Raw genomic sequence first — 23363 nt, forward strand, 5'->3', positions numbered from 1 at the left:
ACATCATAATCATTATCATCATCAGCACCAGCACCATCATCATCAACATCATAGTAATCATCGTCAGTAATCTGAGTATGGACTGGGCTGGTACCCTCACTGATAAAGTTTCATTATTTGTTGTAATAGTAACGATTTTTTTTTTCAGTGTTGAGCAGTGTTGCCATGTTGACAGGCTATTTTTATCTCTCTTTTTTTTTGTTTTTGTAAAAGCGATTTTAGAATTGATTGGGCTGTTACCCTCATTGATTGATCACTTCTTGTGATTTGCCACATGTGACCACCGTAATATTTGTTTTTTATATCATGTCTTTATATCATTGTTTGTAAAGAGCACCGAAATAATCTGTCTGTTTTTATGATTATGATTGTAAAACATGTGCAATTCAGCCTTTGGCTGCCGGACATGATTTTTGATAAAACCTGTTCAATTCAATTCAATTCAATCATCATCATCATCATCATCATCATCATCACTATTATATGAATGAAAGAAAATGCAAGCTATGTGTTTAAGCTCTTACTTGAGAAAGACAAAGACGACGACAGTGAGAACCATCGCGCCGACGGAGAGGGCGTTGAAGAACCTTGTGAAGAGGGTCTGAAGGTAGAGATTCGTGCCTGTTACGGAGCAGTCCTGAATTTGAAGAGTGGAAAGACGTATAATCCATTACAAAAATACACCGGTATATCTTTACAAATATTCGTAAACAGGAAATGGGAGGGGGGAGTGGGAGGTGGTATAAAAGGCCGTGGCAAAACAAGGGGTAATGCGGGAGATGCAAGTGATTCAGAATAAGATGGAAGATGATGTCTTAGCATGTCTGCTGTTATCGTTGATGGTGGAAACGTTTGAAAATCCGATCCTGTCCTTACGTTATTTGGCACTGAAGAGGAAGCACCAACTCATGTGACATTTTGAGATTAAGTATTCTTTACGGTGACACGACACCTGCTCCTGCGTTAATTGTGTCGGTCTTGTTTTCTCCAAGGGATAAGGGCAAGGGTTATAGTTGTGATAGGGTTTTAGGTTTAGTTTGATGTGAGGATTAGGACTAAGGTTAAGGTTATGTGTGTGGTAGTATTTATGTTTGGCTCAGCAGGCATATATTTCATGGGAGCAATTATCGCAGGAGCAAATGTCCAGCAAAAAAAAAAAAAACTCCTTCCATCGAGATTTGTAATGTGGATCGCATTGTGTAACGCCAATGCAAGTGACAGACGTGCTTTGCTTAGAAGATGCAACGCTTCTGTTACTTACTTCCTCAAATTATAATACTTTATACACTTAGATACATACAAACACACATTCACACATACGCACACATTTGTCTATGCACACACACACGTTATTATATGTGTGTGTGTATGTGTGTAAGTGCATATATATATATATATATATATAGATATACATATATAAACATATATATATATAAACATATATACATATATATGTATATATATATATATATATATATATATATATTATACATTATAAATAGAAATGTTATGCGTGGTATATAATCTTGTTCGCTTCTTTTACTTCAAATTGAAGGAGAACCGCGAAGCTGGTGGTGTGGTTGCAGGTACAGACAACATCGGTATCGTTCTGCTTGGAAACCCAGCATCCATACGTAGACCACCTGCAGGGGAGCAATTCAAGGAAAAATAGTGGTACTATTCTTCTTCATCTACATCTACGCTATTTGACATATCATAAGAATGATATTGATATTGAAATAGATAAACTTGCCAAAGCTTTTGAAGATAAAGCAATAGTAATTGGAGTGTTTTTAGATTTATCAAAAGCTTTTGATTGTATAGATCATTCTATTTTATTTGATAAGCTTAGTTTTTATGGTATACGGGGTATAGCAATGAAATGGTTACAGAGTTATCTAAGTGAGAGAAAGCAATATGTTTGTATAACCAATGTTAATTCACATTTTAGAGATATTCCAGTTGGTGTGCCACAAGGATCAAATCTTGGACCACTATTATTTTTAATGTATATTAATGATTTGCAATATGTAAGTGATATTTTATCTGTAATTTTATTTGCTGATGACACCAGCCTGTTTTTACCTGGAAAAGATGTTGTAACGATTAATGAGCTTATCAATACTGAAATGCAAAAAGTGCAATCATGGTTTTTAGCCAACAAATTACAGATTAATTATACAAAGACAAATTATATGATTTTTAAATCTCGGAATGTAAATGTTGATGCGAATTCAATCAATATTATGATTAATAATGTTGAGATTGAGAGAGTCAAAAGTATTAAATTTTTGGGTGTTATTATTGATGAATGCTTAAGTTGGAAAGATCATATTAATCATATTTCTTTTAAAATATCGAGAGTAATTGGAGTACTGCATAATTTGAAGCATATATTGCCTCTGAAAATTTTAGTGAATATATATAATAGTATGATTTTATCACATTTATCATATTGTAATATTGTATGGGGTAATTGTGCAACGTATTTAACGCAGAAACTTTTGAAACTCCAAAAACGTGCAATACGTACAATAACTAAAACACATTATTTGGCACACACTAAAGAGTTATTTTCAAAGTTGCAATTATTGGATATTTATAGTATTAATGAATTTCAGACTGCTTCTTTTATGTATTCCTTCACCAAAGAGTTATTACCTTATGCCTTTAATGATTATTTCATTTATAATTTTGATGTGAATATGTATGTTACTAGAAATTCCCATAAAATGTATATTCCTTTTTATAGATATAAATTCTCAAGAACAGTGATTTCTTATAAAGGTCCTGTACTATGGAATAATATGTTAGATAAGTTCAAAAAGTGTTCCACTTTAAGTGATTTTAAAAGGAAGTATAAATTTCATTTATTAGAGAAAAAATAATATGTAATATATTATGAGGTATCTTTATGTTTTATTGATTGCCTGTTGTTTGTTCATAATTGTTTGTTATTGTTGTTGTAGCTCATTAGCTTGTTTGTATTTGTCTTTTGAGTTTAGTTCATGTAAATCTTGTCATTGCTTCTCTCTATCTTATTCTTGCAATGTTCTCTACTGTCTTTCTTTTTGTCTCCGTTTATGTTCTGTGATTTAAACACAATTTTTAAAATGCAACATTGTAAGATGCAGTCCATCAAGGGTTTGACCTTTGACAGGCCAATGGCCTTTTGTCATTCCCACACATCTGCTGCAGGTCTTACTGTTTTTACTGCGTTTATACTTCATTGTAACTGTCCTTGTACTGCTTATGCTTTGTTTTGTGTATATTTCTGTGTTCTGTTCTGTGCATTTTATACATATATGTATGTCTATCATTGTGTGTGTTTTTTCTTAAAGATGTGAAATAAATTGAATTGAATTGAATTGAATTGAATTGAATTATGAGAATATGAATAATAATGATATTGGTTACATGAAAGAAATAATGATGATAATGGAAGTAGTAATAGTAATAATGATAATAATGCAGTCTATCGTAGTGATGCTGATTAGAATTATAATGATTATAACAAGTTAATAATAATAATAACAATAATAGTAATAGTAATAGTAAATAATAATAATGATAATAATAATGATAATAATAATAATAATAATAATAATAATGATAATGATAATAATAATGATAATAATAATGAAAATGATACCAGCAATGATCACGATGTTTTGATGGCATATATTTTTTGCGATCATGTAGGTGTGAGTGTATATCACATATTATTTCCTTCTCATGATGAAAACCCCAAGGTGTAATCCTTTCTTAATTCATGTAACTGTTTATTCACTCATTAGGTATTTCTATTCATCAACACGCCGCAAAAACGATTAATGAGTCGTAAACAAAAACCTGTAAATTTCAAAGGGGATGACCCACACCCATTAATGATTAAAAAATAATGTAAACAGGGTGAAGTGAAGAGACAGCTAGAGAATGTTTGGGCGTGGGAGAGATGGAAGGGAGGAACAGGGGAACATAATAATATAGTGAAGAGAGATTATACTTCATTATGATGCACTCTACGCCTTATGACTATGTGGCGTTAGAATTTATATGATATATTATATCGTATCCTTTTGTACTGTATTATATTACATGATAATATATCATATCATACATTACATTATATCAAAATATGATTGTTACGTATCTCATAATATGGCCTGAATGGCCTTGCAGTGCGTGTGTCTTTATCAATATGAGCCTGCCGAAAGTGAATATACATACTTTTCTTCAGTTTCGTGGTAAAACGAGCACGTTCTCTCTGCGTATCCAGTCTATGAAGAAACAGAATATGAAGATGTTTTAATTGTGCATCTATGTAATTATTCAAGACATCTCCAATTCCTTCTTTATTCTCCAGATAAATAACAAGCCCGTTTCTAAGCAAATTCCACAAGATTTCATTTCATATGAAAAGTACACATTCCCTGGACTTGTTGTACTGACATATGTCAAGGGTAATATCAATTCCCCTGCTTTCTGAAACAGGTAAGTCTGGTAATCTCTTATTATGCTGGAAAAATTAAGAATACTTCATTTTCTTTATAGTTTATTTTCTTTATATGGTAGTCCATGTGTGATGTCACGATCCGAAGTAGTCTTCTGATCCAGCGGTCTCATCACCAAAACTTCAAAAATTCATAACCTTTGAACGGATTGTCCGATTTTCCTCAAACTTTCACTGATGTATTCTATTACTATAGTAATTGCTCCATTCACTCTATCAACATGTATTTTTGGGTTATTTCTTCTTTAATATTACTAACCGGCCTTTCTGATTTGAAGGTGAGGCTTATCGTCTCGTTCTCTTCCAGCTGTATCCTCAGACCAAGTTCGTCGACGAACACGATGTCGATCACCATGGAGGACAACTCGACTATGACAGAGTCGCCTTCAATGAGCTGTACGTCTTTGTCTTCTTCCATTGGCTTGAAAACGGTGGCTAAAATAGTCACTGTGGAAATGAGCGACATAAGTGGAATATGTATAATAAAGCTGCTAACCTTTATCAATCACTATCAATGGTAGTTAGAATATTTGCTATTTTAATCAGTTTGCATTTATCATCGTTATCATGATGATGCTGATGATGATGACGATGAATATTGACATTATTATCAACGATGTTGATATCATTTTGCTCGGCATTTCAGGATACAGTTCCTACCATTTTCGACAACATTTCCTTAATACAATTCAGATACAGTTTGCCTATGCATTCCCTATTGTACAAAAAAAAAATGAGATGCATTGATTTCACTTGCATATGCAAATTTGAATATTGTTCTTTATACTTTTGTTGGAAATGATATGAAATTAAATGAAACGAATTGAAATGAAGTGAAATGAAATTAGATCACTATTAATGTTGCTATTATTCATAAAGAAACGAATATCAACTATTATTTTTGCTATGATATCGAATTCTTTTCTTCTTCTATTTGAGTGGTGATGGTGTTGACAGAATTCACCTCCGTTTTGCACTAGCATTGACGACTCGACTTCGACGAATACGCTGGCCTCTCCATCGACGGATACAACAGTGGCCTGTACCGCATTCCCCGGTTCGATGGAGGTCACAGTAGTACCTAGCCATCAATCACAAGAAATTCGACGTCAGTTACGTAAATGACCATCGACGGCGGGAGTGAAATGCTCTATCAGAATGATTAAAGAACATAGAGCTGATAATGTTGGAGCCTTCATTTTTTTCTTCGTTGTAACCGGAATTTCGTCATAACCGAGTTCGTTATAACGGGAGTGCATTGTATCATATTCCTGTGAAAAGTAATATGTACAAGCGATAATAAACGCTTTGTTTTGTTGAAATCTATTCACATTTATTCAATATCCATTACCAATTATTTCACTTCGTGTGTTACAATGTAACGTATCGTATCAATCAAAAGAATCAATCCACCACAGTCAAACAACGTGAATAATTACCATGCCGTGTGGGACCCATCAGTGGGAATTTTATGCAGCTTTACTGGATTTACACTAACTTGTTCATAACAGCTGCAAAAAGGGATATTCAATGTTTATATATATATAAATATATATATATAATAAATGAACAAATGAATAAAAGATATATATACATGTATATATACATAAGTACATATCTCTCTCTATATAGACATATAAATATATATATATAATATATATATATATATATAATATATATATATATATATATATATATATATATATATATATATATATATTGTGTGTGTGTGTGTGTGTGTGTGTGTGTGTGTTTGCTGAGTCTGTCGTGCAAACTCGACATGAGACTACATGTATTCCTGGTGCGTAATTAGTCCTCGTGCAACCTCATATTTTCACCTTGTCCCTCCGCCTACAAGAGCGAAATAAAACATTATTAGTATACCTCACCCAATCACCAATGCGTCCATTATGTGACATCGTATTGTGCAATCGAACTTGTACACTATTGACATTGCGTCGTTTTGAGGATCACATAAGGGGTTATGAAGGCACTTTGTATCTAAGTAAGCATATTAGCCCCCCCCCCCCTAAAAAAACCCAACAACAACAAACAAACACCTGTGAGACCGTCGTATCTATTGACCCGTTCCTTACGGGAACCACGTGACCTGGGTATTAAGTCTAGATACAGAATTCAGTATAGGGCTCACACCTGTAAATAAAATGGACTGTCCAGACCCCTTCACAAAATCGTACCAAAGATATCAAAATAAATGAAGAAAAAAAATAATCAAAAATCAATGATGTAGTTTGGCAAAAGAACCTAATAGCTGTAGATATTGAGTATGAATTCCTCTACAAACTGCATTTTGGTTGGAAGATGAAAGCTTTTCTGATGGAATTTGAGGGGACTATATTTCATTGGGCACGTGTACGGAAAATAGGTGATTTTTTTTGAGTGACAAGAACTCGTAGTCTGGCTTTGCGGACCCTTGGACAGAATTTGAGCAGAAGAACCCACCCTGGAAATTTGATGAATGAAAGGTTATATCTCACTTATCCAGGTTAGTGAAGCTGAAACACCTTATTTCTCCCAGCTATTTTATGGAATTTTTTGAAATTTGAATTTTAACACACGTCTCTATGGGGAATTATTTACCCGTGTGAGCCCTACAGAGAATGCACGCATATGCACACAAGTCTAGGGGAAGTATTCATCCCATACAAGCTCTGCTGGTTTATGTTGATCTATTGTGTCAGATCTCATCCTCCCTCCTCCTTCTCCTTCCTCCCCCCCCCCACCCCTCTCCTCTATCCCCCCCCCTAACCCTGCTTGGCTACAATTTGTTTTCTTATTATGTTGTTGTGGTACTAGATCTTTGTACACAGCAGTCATCTGTATCACAAACTTTGAATGACTGTGTTATTTTAATGTTTTACTTTGTTTTGGCTACCAATGAAACAGCTCAAAATTCATAAAGTTAGTCTGTTTGACAAAACAAAGTCTTTTAAAGTACTTTGTATGCAATAAGGTGATGATGACACCCCCATAATCACTGATAAATGCCTGCATCTATGTATTTATCTTATGAAGAACTGATCAACACTGCAAGAAAATTTTTGAAAAAAAAAAAGCCCAAAGGGCATGATTTTCAAGAGTGTCCCTTTGAGAAGCTTAATAACCCTTGAATGTGTAATTTCCCATTTGATGTTAGGGCAAATATCATCAAAAACACATTTATGATGTTAAAAAGTCAAATGAGAAATATCACCTCCACTATAGAAAATACACGCAATGCACACACGTCTATGGGAAGTATTCATCCCATACAAGCTCTGCTGCTTAATGTTGATCTATTGTGTCAGATCTCTTCCTCCCTCCCCCCTTCTCCTTCCTACCCCCCCCCCCCCTAACCCTGCTTGGCTACAATTTGTTTTCTTATTATGTTATTGTGGTACTAGATCTTTGTACAAAGCAGTCATCTGTATCACAAAACTTTGAATGACCGTCTTATTTTTAATGTTTGTTTTTTTTTTTGGCTACCACTGAAACAACTCAAAATTCATAAAGTTAGTCTGTTTGACAAAATAAAGTCTTTTAAAGTACTTTGTATGCAATAAGGTGATGATGACACCCCCATAATCACTGATAAATGCCTGCAGCTATGTATTTATCTTATGAAGAACTGATCAACACTGCAAGAAAATTTTTGAAGAAAAAAAGCCCAAAGGGCATGATTTTCAAGAGTGTCCCTTTGAGAAGCTTAATAACCCTTGAATGTGTAATTTCCCATTTGATGTTAGGGCAAATATCATCAAAACACATTTATGATGTTAAAAAGTCAAATGAGAAATATCACCTCCACTATAGAAAATACACGCAATGCACACACGTCTATGGGAAGTAATCATCCCATACAAGCTCTGCTGGTTAATGTTGATCTATTGTGTCAGATCTCTTCCTCCCTCCCCCCTTCTCCTTCCTACCCCCCCCCCCCTCTCCTCTATCCCCCCCCCCCCTCTAACCCTGCCTGGCTACAATTTGTTTTCTTATTATGTTATTGTGGTACTAGATCTTTGTACAAAGCAGTCATCTGTATCACAAAACTTTGAATGACCGTCTTATCTTTAATGGTTTTTTTTTGGCTACCACTGAAACAACTCAAAATTCATAAAGTTAGTCTGTTTGACAAAATAAAGTCTTTTAAAGTACTTTGTATACAATAAGGTGATGATGACACCCCCATAATCACTGATAAATGCCTGCATCTATGTATTTATCTTATGAAGAACTGATCAACACTGCTAGAAAATTTTTGAAAAAAAAAGCCCAAAGGGCATGATTTTCAAGAGTGTCCCATTGAGAAGCTCAGTAACCCTTGAATGTGTAATTTCCCATTTGATGTTAGGGCAAATATCATCAAAAACACATTTATGATGTTAAAAAATCAAATGAGAAATATTACCTCCACTATAGAAAATGCACGCAATGCACACACGTCTATGGGAAGTATTCATCCCATACAAGCTCTGCTGCTTAATGTTGATCTATTGTGTCAGATCTCTTCCTCCCTCCCCCCTTCTCCTTCCTACCCCCCCCCCTCTAACCCTGCTTGGCTACAATTTGTTTTCTTATTATGTTATTGTGGTACTAGATCTTTGTACAAAGCAGTCATCTGTATCACAAAACTTTGAATGACCGTCTTATTTTTAATGTTTGTTTTTTTTTTTTTTGGCTACCACTGAAACAACTCAAAATTCATAAAGTTAGTCTGTTTGACAAAATAAAGTCTTTTAAAGTACTTTGTATGCAATAAGGTGATGATGACACCCCCATAATCACTGATAAATGCCTGCAGCTATGTATTTATCTTATGAAGAACTGATCAACACTGCAAGAAAATTATTGAAAAAAAAAAGCCCAAAGGGCATGATTTTCAAGAGTGTCCCTTTGAGAAGCTTAATAACCCTTGAATGTGTAATTTCCCATTTGATGTTGGGGCAAATATCATCAAAACACATTTATGATGTTAAAAAGTCAAATGAGAAATATCACCTCCACTATAGGGCTCACACCTGTAAATAAAATGGACTGTCCCAGACCTCTTCACAAATTCGTACCAAAGATACCAAAATAAATGAAGAAAAAATGATAATTAAAAGTCAATGATGTAGTTTGGCAAAAAAAAAACACCTAATAGCTGTAGATATTGAGTATGAATTCCTCTACAAACTGCATTTTGGTTGGAGGATGAAAGCTTTTCTGATGGAATTTGAGGGGACTATATTTCATTGGGTACGTGTACGGAAAATAGGTGATTTTTTGAGTGACAAGAACTCGTAGACTGGCTTTGCGGACCCTTGGACAGAATTTGAGCAGAAGAACCAACCCTGGAAATTTGATGGATGAAAGGTTATATCTCACTTACCCAGATTAGTGAAGCTGAAACACCTCATTTCTCCCAGCTATTTTATCGATTTTTTTGAAATTTGAATTTTAACACACGTCTCTATGGGGAATTATTTACCCGTGTGAGCCCTATAATAATGGAACGGGCTACGTTACCGGGGCACGAGAGGTCGACGCTGATTTCACATGTTCCTATAGCCTCAGATGGACCACCGCAAGTTGAGGAAACAGTGTCTTCTGCGAGGTTAGCAGTCGAATATCGCTTGATTTGGATTTCTTTCTTGTCTGCGGCGAGTCTCATAGTGAACACGGAGTTAAGATTTTCATTCCCATCACCATCTGCAAAAGGAGACAGGAGGACCCGAATTCACAACGGTAATTATAGAATCAAATCCAAGTTTTAGAATCACTTCCACTTACACTGAACCGAGCCCGAAATAGGCGTACCTGCCAGGCTCGAGTGTCAAAACAAGAACAAGAACAACAACAGCAGCAGCGGGAACAACAGTAACAACAAAACCAAAAAACAGCAATAACAACAACAACGCTTATTATTTGATGGTATGCTTGTGCATTGTGGCATACAAATTTACGTAATGGAAATTCGTACAATCCAGACCAGAAGTTAATTATGGTTGTGCATTGCTGTCTAGTTTATATTGATAGGCGCCACTTTCTTCATGCTCCAGTTAGTTATCATGAAAAATAGTCAAGTAAAAAAAAAAACAAACAAACAAAGAGAAAATACAGCCAACAAACAACTCCAATCCACAACATCGATCCATCCGCCTCAAGACGAAAAAAACAACAACAAACAAACAAACAAACAAACAAACAAACAAACAAACGTAACGGTCGTCAAGGACAGAGACCACTTTGATTCATTACTTGCATAGGCTCTTATTTTCGAGAGGGTTTAATTTTCGCAAATATCGCGAATCACAATTGGATCGCAAATTTAATAACACGCGAAAATATCACAATGCGCTCGGATAATAGTGCATTTACGATATCGTCGGTGTCATTTCACGGAAACATCATCTCGCGAAAGTGTCTGTGAGCTCCTCATTCGCAAAAATGTCTGTACGCGAAAATAACAGCTTATGCAGAGTAATTACTCAACACTGGTAGACTCCAGAGAATCAAGCCTCAGGCTGCCCATCAACGACCGCCCCAACCAGCCAATACGACCCTACCCGCCCTCACTCAATGCACAGGCAGAAACCTCACACCAAGTCGATCAAAAAGGGAACAGAGCAAATCCACATTGAAGAAGACAGCAATCTCATCACAAGGCTCTCTCGCACATCTGGGTCCCTTAAGGCCGTTACAAATTCTCCAAAAACAAACAAACAAACAAACAAACCAAAAAACAAACAAACAAACAACAGCACAAGATAGCAAAGTACACGGCATCACTATCAAGCAAGCATGCAATCCACTTCATAACTTTAGCGCAGCACGCCATCCACAACCACACCTCGCTCAACCACACACCTGAACTTATACTAACACAAGTAGTCTACTCTACCTCCTCATAAATATTTCAGTTAAAGGTAAAGTGTAGTTCACATACGACTGATAAAAAAAAAAATTGCTTTTTGCTCTAAAGTGGATACCCATGCATTGATGTGTGACATAACGCTGTGATCAACACGATTTAAGTTGTAACGACGAAAATGCTTATCATCCAAAAAGATATACCGGAGGTATAGCAGTCTTAAAACATACCAAATCGTGCTTGCTATACATAATGATTTACGATCGATTACATCTATTACATGATTATGTAGGAACGTAGCAGTATCCAACGCACGAGAATAATTCGCATACAACTTGTTAGTTGCATGTGATTCAATAGTATACGGCTAGAGCACGGTTCGATCGTTATGTACCTGTATACCCACAACTGAACGGGGAGGGCACTCAGAGAATAAAAGTCGAACCCATACGATCGAAATTATTTCACACATTTGATCTCAAAATGCTACAAATACAACCAATTATCATGGCAAAACACGTCAGCCACACGATCCTGTTTCTTGGTAAAGCCTTTTCAATTCAATTGCAAGCAAATTCCCAAAATTATGGAAGATAAATTTCGAGCCCTTCTGAAAATTTCTTTTTCCTGGAAAGTTTAAAGTTTCACTTTACTGTCTCGTCATCTCAATTTGATGTCTACTTCTGTATGAGAAAAGCCTACTTTTATCTTCCTAATATCATGATATGATGATATACATAATCGTATTGTGATACTATCATTATAATCACTATTGTTAATTTCATCGTTATCGGTACTACCGACATTATGAGTAATATTGTTATCATCATTACTTTTATCGTCATTTTTGTCGTAATTATTAAGACGATGAGTTCGAAGGCCATGACAGTCAAAAGGATTTTTTGGTTTTAGCTGCCGTATCTGCATCTTGCCCTTTTTTGTTTCATGAGAAATAAACCCTAGATAAAGTAGATTATTATGTGGATTCAGTGGATGCGGAAAATACAAGTAGAACACATAAACGAAGGTTGAGGAATATTGTAAAATTTATAATCAGAATTTATGAATTTTTAAAGTTTTGGTCAATCACTGTGCAGTCAGTGCTGCACATGTATAAGAAGTGTGCATTGTTCCTTTTTTTCGCCAAAATACCATTCGTGTATATATATACATGCATTTTGTATTGTATTCAAATTATCTCTTCTTCCAAACTGGATGAAAGTCGACTTGACACACGTACCATTTTGCATCATGTGCTCTTTTCTTGATGGAAATGAATCAGCAATTGAATTGAATCGAAATGAATTGAATTGAACTGAATATTTAATGAAATTGAATTGAATTGAATTGAATTGATTGAATTGATTGGAATTTAATTGAATTGAATTGAATTGAATTGAATTGAATTGAATTGAATTGAATTGAATTTTTGAACAACAGATCGCGATGTCACGGTATAGGGATACATTCCAAAGAAAATATGGGAGAGGATTCCTCTTTATGTGTTCCAGCATGATGAAAAAACGCTTAATTTTATACTGTGTTCAGAAGGCATGGCAGTAATGATTTAGTAGCAAGTCCAAGGAATCTGTACCTTTCCTTACAAAAAAAAAAAAAAATCAAAACTTGTTGATTTCTCTTTGTATTTTTTAAACAATTATTCCACTATAATATATACCAGTATAAACCAAAACTTTTCAGAATAGACAGTTGGTATCTATCTTTGTTCTTAGACTGCCTTCATTACACGGACTTGTGTTATTGAAACGGATTACATAAATGTTTATTAAAGATTATGTAGTACATGTACCTCCTTGGTTACTCTAGACTATGTACACCAGTGCTATTACCATGTTGTAATAGTGGATCGATTCAATTAGTGATGAAAAGATTATAGTTGTTTAACGATAAATTTGTAACAACTTTAATCCACAATTACAAACGAGCGTCATGGTAATGACTGCTGCTCTGACCGTATCACTCAATAATAGAATACATGGAATAATCATACACTTGTGATAAAATAAATAATAGATAATACAACACAGATGTACAATGTTAAAGACCGCCCTCACTAGTACAGGGTCCATGCGGGATGCTCAGGTAGTAGCACGTATCAGGACAGATGCTGGGCTCAAGATCCGTCATGACCATCTCCACGACATCACATGTGGTTTCATCCGTGCACACCTCTTCCACGCGACACTTGGCGAACTCGTGGGTCACCGGCTGAGTGTTGGAGTTGATCGCGAAGGAGTCGTAGATAACGTTGCCGGTGATGTTGAATCCTTGGGGGCAGGTGAAAAGGTTGCTGCAACTGGAAGCTATGGTGGAGTTTGAAATAAGTGCAATGAATAGTCATTTGTAGTTGCAAGACATGAATCTCACGAATTCTAACGAGGAAAGATAAAAGATGGTCGAGCCAAGCACTGTCACAAGATAACAAATTAATAACCCGAACAACACACCATACATGGCAAAAAACTTAAAAACATATGCAAAAAAAAAACCCACAATAACAACAAAACACACAGATTGTAATAGTGGTTCTTTTAGGGAACGATTGTAAATTGTTATCCTATGGTATCCAATTCACATTTGCAAGTCTTTTTTATTGTTTCACTGTTTTTTAATAATTTTCTCTTTTTTCGTGTTTCGATTATGGTAACCATTCCTACCCCTCCCCCCGAAAAAAGTAGCTAGAAAAGAATCTAAAAATTTCATTTATTACGTTGTATCATGATGTTCTGGAATCAAAAACCAAAAAGAAAAAAAAGTCTGCCACATATAATAGAGAAACTATTTTATTGAATGTTATATGTCATAGTTACGACAGGTGACAAAGTTTCAATTAGCTTCTATCACTATCATCGTAAATACGACGGTCTATAGGTCCAGTTAAAAACAACGGCAACAATCGGAACTGTGACAGTACATCCATCGCAATTAATGTCTAAATTTATGTGAACATTATCGTGTAAAGTTTGCGAATCAGTTTTTCTACACGGATGTACAGGCAAATTGTGATTTACATAAGATTTATGGGAATGACTTCTGCTACTTATTGCTCAATACTATACAGTTGTCGCCGCCTAATCGCGACCACTCTGGAGTCACACGGTTTATCCGGGTCTTGATTAAACGGTGGCGACTGTACTTGAATACGTTACTACGTATTTGTCGAACTTACTGTCATTTGGAAATGTCACACATGTAGCAGAATCTGCTCCCACCTGTAAGCATTGAAATAAGAGTTGGTGAACATCCATGCATCACATTCTAACAATTGCACTTATTACTCTACTGGATTTGCGTGCATGAGTACATTTTTATGCACTCATACATCTGACTGTTATTATAATGGGTATGCTTGGATGTTTTTTTTTTCTTAGTGTTCCAGTGATGGTGTTTATTTTCAAATTTTATAGAAGGCAACCAAACAGCTAAATATGCATGAAAACATGACTTGCACAATATTTAATTGGATTAGAACAAAATTACAACATAATCAGTATGTGTTATCATCATTTACGGATGAAATAATATGTATTACATGTACGCATTTATATATCATATATTGTAAATATATATACAATAATATATACATTCATCTATCCATTACGTACATATACATGCATATATATATATATATATATATATAGATAGGTTCTATCTCCAATTGTCAGGAAATACGTGCTTATGCAGTCAGGAAATCCCTCCTTATCATAAGTTGTCATTACTGATGAAATTGACAAAGTATATAATGACATCAGATAAGCATCATGTTGGATTTTTTTTTCCATTCATTCGTTTAACCTCACCCCCTTCAGTTCAACAGAGTATCTTTGCCCTTGGCGAGTTCTTCCATTCCCAGGTTGCAGTGCGTTTTTTGTTTCTTTGAAGCCATAGTTACAGAAGGATGAACGTTTGCAAACTCTATACTGATGACGGTCGGGGTGGCTCTTTCTAATTTTCTCTCCCTGCCTTAGCCTTTCGCGGCTCTCTTGGCGGCGATGTTCGTTTTACGGTTGCCATGACAAAGGCACGCCGAGAGCTTTGTGTTCGATCAGGCATTGTTGAGTGACCTCGTATTCAATCTCGTCACAACTGACATTATGTCTCCGCGCAGCATGCATTTAGGCCCTATCTGTACTGTACACATTCACCAGCAAGTTTCGGTAAGCAATCACTACCGTTCAACTCCTTCAGCGTCGTTACTGACTGTTGATGAAAATAATAATACACACCAAACATCTAGCGGCATCAATTCTTAATAATTCGAGGCCAGAAATATACCTTAGATTGTTTCATTACTTCTTCGGGTTGTGACACGCTTTCATTTCAATTCCACTTTCCAACGTCAAAGATGGCTTTGATTATGAGAACAAAATGATGACGGTTCGTTTGTATTTTTTGTTCAAAATCCTACCTGATGCATATAAAAGAATGACATTCTTAAATTTTCCATTCTATTAAAAAAATCAATGACAACGGTCCAAATATGATAGTGATGAAATAAATCGAACAAACAAACAAGCAAACAAACAAATGATATTCAAATTGGAAATTTGATAATGCCACTACCTAACAAATCTCCCGTTACCTGTACATACCGTTAAATCTACTCAATTTCCCCTTTTTCTTTTATATAAAAAGGAATTAAACAGAGTAAGACTTATAATTTTTATGTGGTTGTTCTGGTTACCCCACCAGGACATATTGATTTATCACAATTTTCTATTAAATTCACAATTTCCCTTCCGGTGTATGTGTGTAAAAATGTGTACTTGACACGGCTGGTGTCAAAAAAAAGAGGGAAATGCCAGAGAAATCGATGTCATTCTTACACTCTCACATTCCGACACGTTTACCCTTCGGCAGTTTTACTTCTAACCAATATTTTTGCCTCTTCACATTCTTTCCCGGCATCAATTTGCGTGAATAGGACTACCCAAACAGAGCTTTATTTCCGTTTTATCTTGCTATTAAACAAGCCTAAACCAGTCGGTTGCTATGATAGCAGACTATAGGCACAGGTACCGTCACAAAGATTCATATTATAAGCCCTCACGACAAATACCAAATTTGAGTGTCCTTCGTTAAGATAATCGAAGATATCACAGTGTAATTATCCGTCGTGGACTTCAGTGACAGTAACACACGAGCTCTTGGGGACGTGCGGGTATATCAGATGATTTGCTATAGATTTCGCTCTCTCGGTAAGATCACTTTGAGGTAGGCCTACCTGTCATCAAAGAATATATCGTATTATTCTGAATAGACTCAAGTTTGACTTGTTCTATTATTCAAAAAAAAAGATGCTAGCCTTATCATAGAAATATGCCATGAATGAGTGAATTTGGTAAAATAGATTATTAAAAGTGGTCCAAGTGTTGCGATGAAAGTGTCTATTCAGTATGTCCCCCAAAAAATACAATCAGATTCTCGCGTCGATAACACCCAATATGATTAAACCGTCTAAATGCTAGTTCAGAGTCTTAAAAAAACACAACATCTCAGCTCAATTTTGCGGAAAACCCCATTCAATTTGGTAAACGGTCACAGAGAAACGTGGATTGTTGTAGAGCATGTCATGAGTCTGATTCTTCCAACTTTAGCACTTGGATGATCTTGTGTGTGAAGGCAATAGACAGAACTTGGAGGGAAGAGATTCCTGACATGCTCTACAAAAGTCCTCACTTCTCTTTGACCACTGAAGCAAATCGAATGGGGTTTTCTGTAAGATGTGGGCAATGAGTTATAGTTTCATTCCCTGAAATTATATTTGGATTGATTCACTGGTTTTACAGCTATCATTGCGGAGGAGCCCTTTGTAATTTGTTGGGACATAATGGTATATTACTTCATGGTCGGTGCCTCTCTTCTATAGATAAAATGGCGACCAATCGATACAAGGTTACAGCCATGTTACTACACTGTGTGTAATAGGCTTACCGAGACTATGATTTTGGACTGTTACTTGGATTAACGGCTGTAATCAACGGGAAATCTATTAAAGATAAAAAAAAATGCCCTATAGGGAATTGTTTATATACCTTCATAATCATTCACTGCAAAATTTCGGGTGTAATATTAATGAAAGTATATCCATTGTCACTCATCATAGGTAATGACACTAACTGTTTCGTATCGGAATTCATATCAATGCTGGCTATATACTGAGTGATAAAATATGAAGGCTCTTCCTACAATTTTCCAAGTAATAGTTGCATTGTGTAGTGTTGTAATTTCCTTTAAAAATATAGAGTTAAATATATTGTTTGCCATCCTCGACTGCGGCTGCTGTTGTTCTTGATTAAATAGATTTGCTTGTACACGTATTATACAGCTATTTTATTCAGCCCTTTTAGCGCGCAGGATTATCGGAGTTTCACCGTATATCAGATCAGTTTTCATGGATTATTCATGTAATTCAATTCCGCAGGATTGACATAGCGCAACGCTGAAGCAATGTCACAGACTATCTATATCCTGTTTGATAATCCCAACACAGAGGCATATACACAATTCATCTGTATCCATCTAATTTAGCTAATGGACATTTTCATTATCATAGTCTGTCGCATGAAAAACGTTCAGGGGAGTAACGATGGTGTAGAACTATAAGGAACTGACGCAAGAGTTGTAAGATGATAACCTTGGATGAAGAAAAAAATCAACAGCAACCAAAAAACAAAAAACAAACAAAACAAAAACCACATAAAATGTGGTTTGCTTCAGAGAAGAACACACGAGCTACATAGTTAGAATTAAACAACAAATACCAGTTTATTCATTACGTCTTTCAAATTTGCTGTCTCCTGCTGAATAGAATCGGTAAATTAGTCAGTAGACGTACTGTATAACTGCCTGCATCAAAATAATGCCAATGTCAAACCATTTCGACGCGGTTGTCAGTTTGTTTGTGCTTCGTTGTATGTTTGTTTGTTGCATGACATACCTTGACGTATAGTAGTTCATATTGATAATTAACTTTTTAATCCATGCCTTTAAAGATAGTTACTTTTATTACTTTCTCTTATCCGTGCCTCACTTTGTCAAACTATATAACGCACACTGTTACTTTTACATTCCTTATGTGAAGTGGTATTGTTTTGTGTTTGGTGTTAATTATGTAGTTTTGTTTGAACGTGGCTCATGGTATTTTTGTTTTGATCTGTTTCTTTTTCTTCATCATACTCCCCTAGGAACCTCACATAGTTCATCGAGGATGGTTTTGCGAACAGGAAAATCACCGGTGCTGCATTTGTTGATCTTTCTGCAGCGTACGACAAAGTCAACCATGGTATCCTTGCCAAGAAACTGTATGAGATGACCTCAGATGTTAGACTCACACAGCTGATCTGCAACATGCTGTCAAACCGCAGATTCTTCGTAGACCTCGGTGGCAGAAGGAGTAGATGGAGGACACAGAAGAACGGACTTCCTCAAGGGAGTGTGCTTGGCCCTCTGTTGTTTAATATCTACACAAGATCAACCAATTCAACCAGACACTAGACGCTTCCTCTAAGCTGATGACCTGTGCATTGCATCTCAGAAGGACACTTTCGAAGAAGTAGAGGACTCCCTCACCAATGTACTGGACTTACTCATTCCCCACTATGCCACCAACCATCTAAGAGCTAACCCAGACAAAACGCAAATCAGCGTGTTTCATCTTAAAAACAAGGAAGCCAATCGTCAACGTCGGATTAGTTGGTGATGGAAAACGGCTGCAACACATATCCAAGCCAGTCAGGGTCATCCCAAAAGACCGAAACCCACGAGTTCGACCTTGAAAAGAGGTCCATGAGTCATACAGCTCACGAGTCATAGAGCCCAGGAGTTCGACATTGAAAAAAGGTCCATGAGTCATGCAGCTCACGAGTATAGCTCATGGGCTGTATGACTCGTGGGCTGTATGACTCGTGGGCTGTCGGTCTCGTGACTTGTACCCAGCCAGTCTACCCAGGGATGACACTTGACAAAGCCCTCATTTTCAAGGATCACATCACTAAGACCAAGGTAAAGGTGGCATGAGGGAATAATATTCTCAGAAAGCTCACTAATACGATGTGGGGAAGACAGTACGCACGACAGCACTGCGTCACCTGTCTGGAGTAGATCAGCTCATGGCACTGAAATTGACACAGTTATAAATTCTTCATGTCGTGCCATAACTGGTTGCCTAAAGCCCACAAAGGTTGAAGACCTCTACCTACTGAGTGGGATTGCTCCTCCAAGCATCCGTAGGACCGTTGCATCTCAGAAGGAAAAGCTGAAGCAAGAAAATGACCTTCGCCATCCTCTCTTCTATTATGATCATTCAAGAAAGAGGCTAAAATCTAGGCGCAGCTTCGTGCATTCTGCAGAGGCACTAAACAAAAGCCCTGACAGGCAGCATGCATCCCTGTGGATTAAAAGTCTTACCCATGCACCGCATACAGTGTCTATACTACCGGCCCTAAGGAAACCACACCATCAGGCGCCAGTGAAGCATGGCCTTCCTGGTCTTGCTGCAATCGCCTAAGACGTGTTGTCGGTCGCTGCAAATCCATCCTAGCAATGTGGGGGTATAGTGAGCATGATGACATCACCTGTCTGTGTGGAGAGGAGCAGACTGTGCAACATCTCCTTGTCTGTCCACTTTTACCAGAGCCTTGTACACAAGAAGATCTGGCAGCTCTAACACCCTGTACTAGCCAGTGCATCCAACATTGGATTGGAAGAATCTAACACCAACACTGGATTGGAAGAATCTAACACCAACATTGGATTGGAAGAATCTAACACCAACAATTGATTGGAAGAATCTAACACCAACATTGGATTTGAAGAATCTAACACCAACATTGGATTGGAAGAATCTAACACCAACAATGGATTGGAAGAATCTAACAACAACATTGGATTGGAAGAATCTAACACTAACAATGGATTGGAAGAATCTAACAACAACATTGGATTGGAAGAATCTAACACTAACAATGGATTGGAAGAATCTAACAACAACATTGGATTGGAAGAATCTAACATCAACAATTGATTGGAAGAATCTTACACCAACACTGGATTGGAAGAATCTAACACCAACAATGGACTGGAAGAATCTAACACCAACAATGGATTGGAGGAATCTAACATTCCATTCTGCGTATTGACTCGAGAAGAAGAAGACTCCCCTAGGATTTTAAAGCTAGTTTATTTGCAATATTTTACCCCAATTGTGTTTTTATATAATGGTCTTATATGCTTACTACATTTCCAGGTTTCACTATTTCTTTTTTGTTTTGGGTTTGCAGCAACATGTTATGTTTCAACGTTCCACCTCTTTTAGCGTTTTAGATAGTGTACGTCGTTATTGTTTTTTAGATCTATTACTGTGCAATGTATTTCAGAGGGCTCTGTTGTAAAGCATGCCCCTCGTTCCTGAATCACATTATCCTGTGAATTTCTAAAGAAGACCAAATAAATGAATGATGAATCAATGAATAAATGAATAAACAAATAAATAAATAAATGGATAAATAAATAGATAAATAGATAAATAAGTAAATAATGTTTGTTACCGGCGCGCGTCTTGTCCAAAATCATATTCTGTAGATACCTCGTGGGGATTGCTCTGGGAGGTTGCACTTTATTGGTCGCCATTTTCTTCTGGGAAGTGGGGGGGGGGGGGGGGGGGGGGGTTAGGATCCGGAGCACACACTTCCAACTGAACTGTAACTCTTAAACTATACTATGCCCATACATTTCTGTAGAATTAGCTAATTGGTGAAAGTGGTATCAGATATTTCGGATTTGACTCGCATCTTGTTTGGGCATCGAAACATTTACACTTAAAGACTATTTAGAGTTAGGCCTACACAATGATGTTGATGACTAGTGCCTGAAATTTTCTTTGTTTGTTTGTTTGTTTGTTTGTTTGTTTGTTTGTTTCAGTTTCCATCTGATATGATCACCTGATGGATATCCCATATTCAGCTGCACTGGCCGGGACCACTTAACTGTGTTACAGTCATGCACGCTGATCTTTGCCATAGATGTGTAAATGAAGCGGGATCCTTTACGTGCGTGAGTTGTGACTCTCTCACAGGCGGACCTCCATTTTTATGTAATATCTATGGAAAAGAGTGTTTTGCCTCTAACTAGGGAGGGGCGGTATATACTATGATTACACGGTATGATTTCATGGCAAGGAGATGCATCGTTTCATAAACTGTACTTTGGATCTTTAACGCCCACGTATCAATGAAATAATAATGACGTCACGCAGATGAATAAAAACGAAAACAAAAACAGAAAGAACTTGAAAGGGAAAAAAATGGCGCCGTGCATTAAAAATATATATATAATTTTGATGCTGCATTCAAAAGTGGTGGAGCATCATTACTATTAGTTTTGCCAAAAGAGCAGATTAAACATTGATGCCCTTTTATGAAAACTTGCCTTTGCATTTAGGGTTTAATTATTTGTTTTGCTTGAGGGAATCAGATAAAGCTATGACAAACAGCCATCCAAATAACGTATACTGGAGTTGCAGGCAGCAGAATGCTGGCCCCGCCAAGATAAATCTAGACATTTCTGAACCTATCGACCCCATATCGATCACTCTTGTCTGTATCGATTTAAATTCAGATTCAACGAAGGGCCTAATATAAAGGCCTTATACTAGTATTGCCGGCAACCTCGTCCCTAGTGGGTCGGCACACGCAAGTTTGAAATCGTTTTAAAGCCAGCTTTCCGTACAGTGTCTTTCTTTCATAACATACACCGCTAGTGAACAAGTGAGAATAGGCGAGGGGAAGGTCATCATTCAATTTAGACTAATGGAAAGAAGAGAGCCTCATCCCCCCCCACCCCCCCCCCGAATTGACGCGAGACAATTACGCTAATGCGCACGAGTACTATTGATATTCTTTCGTATTAGCCCCGTGCTACATCCTGTTATCCAGGAGCGCGAACAACTGGCGAACAACGCGTTTTCGAATCAGACTAGAGATTCAAAAGTTTGTTTCCATGTCGATGAATGAAGGATTGGTCACATGATTTGGCTGCCAATCGGAATTTCTGCAACTCTTTTGTTCAATATCTTGTCTAATTTCTACCGCCGTTTCAAAACTAAAATATTGATCCCAAACTATTGAAATCAAACTGCTAAAAGTCGACGAATAAAAGATGTAAATGGGAGAATGTAATATTCACGTGGCGGAAGTAAAGCGTGACCACACGCATTTCCCTCATATGTATTGTAATGAGGAGCACAAAATTAATGAATTTTCCGAGCGCTGCCAGGTTTTTGTGCTGAAGAGTTACAGACATTGTGTAGAAGATACTAGATAACTTTCTAACGCCATTTTTATCATTATGGTTATAATCATATCAGCACCACAACACGTAACTGTCCTTCACAAAAGCATCAATGGTGAATTTTGTTACTACATTGTTACAGTATAAAAGGGAGGCATAGTGGGTATAAGAGAGCGCTTCCTATAGCTATTCTAGTGACAGCGAAAAGCACTAAATCTTTGATTTTTTTTCAATTGGGATGATGATATATCATTAACGGTCATGATGTATCTGATGCTTTTAATTTCTGTTTCACAAATATTAGTCTTCAATAACTAGTATCTTCTAAAGCCAACATAGGAATTAACGTTCACATTCTGTTACATGAATCCTATCATGCCCATCATATTTTCATAAAAGGAAATATTGAAATTCTGAAACTAAGACGATCCAGAAGTCATAATGGAATGAGTTTCTGTTTACTGAAAAAAATGATCAAGCAAATAACTACACCTTTATCACAATGTATTTGATATTTCTTTCTCCTGTTGATAATATGTCCGAATTCCCTTAGAAATAGGGAAATTAGTTCCAATTTTTGAAAAGAATGACCCACCTATTATACACCAATATAATATTGCCTATTAGTATACATCTTAAACATTGGAAACATGATTTAAACAGCTTAATAACTTCCTTCAAATCAAT

General features: G+C 36.5%; 1 protein-coding gene across 1 annotated transcript in view; it reads right to left on the reverse strand.

Moving 5' to 3' along the window:
• Window positions 1-23363, reverse strand: part of LOC139732066 (adhesion G-protein coupled receptor D1-like) — an 80032-nt gene that overhangs the window by 10427 nt on the left and 46242 nt on the right. The window contains exons 3-9 of the mRNA XM_071642942.1: window positions 13442-13690; window positions 10022-10204; window positions 5478-5594; window positions 4773-4960; window positions 4231-4280; window positions 1544-1643; window positions 525-637 (exon numbers count right to left, since the gene is read on the reverse strand). Of these exons, the coding sequence (XP_071499043.1) occupies window positions 525-637; window positions 1544-1643; window positions 4231-4280; window positions 4773-4960; window positions 5478-5594; window positions 10022-10204; window positions 13442-13690 (1000 nt within the window). The remainder of the gene's footprint in view (window positions 1-524; window positions 638-1543; window positions 1644-4230; window positions 4281-4772; window positions 4961-5477; window positions 5595-10021; window positions 10205-13441; window positions 13691-23363) is intronic.

This window comes from Diadema antillarum, unplaced genomic scaffold, assembly GCF_040938485.1.
Source record: "Diadema antillarum isolate AM-2024a unplaced genomic scaffold, OU_Dant_1.0 seq00000398_RagTag, whole genome shotgun sequence".
Classification (NCBI taxonomy): Eukaryota; Metazoa; Echinodermata; class Echinoidea; order Diadematoida; family Diadematidae; genus Diadema; species Diadema antillarum.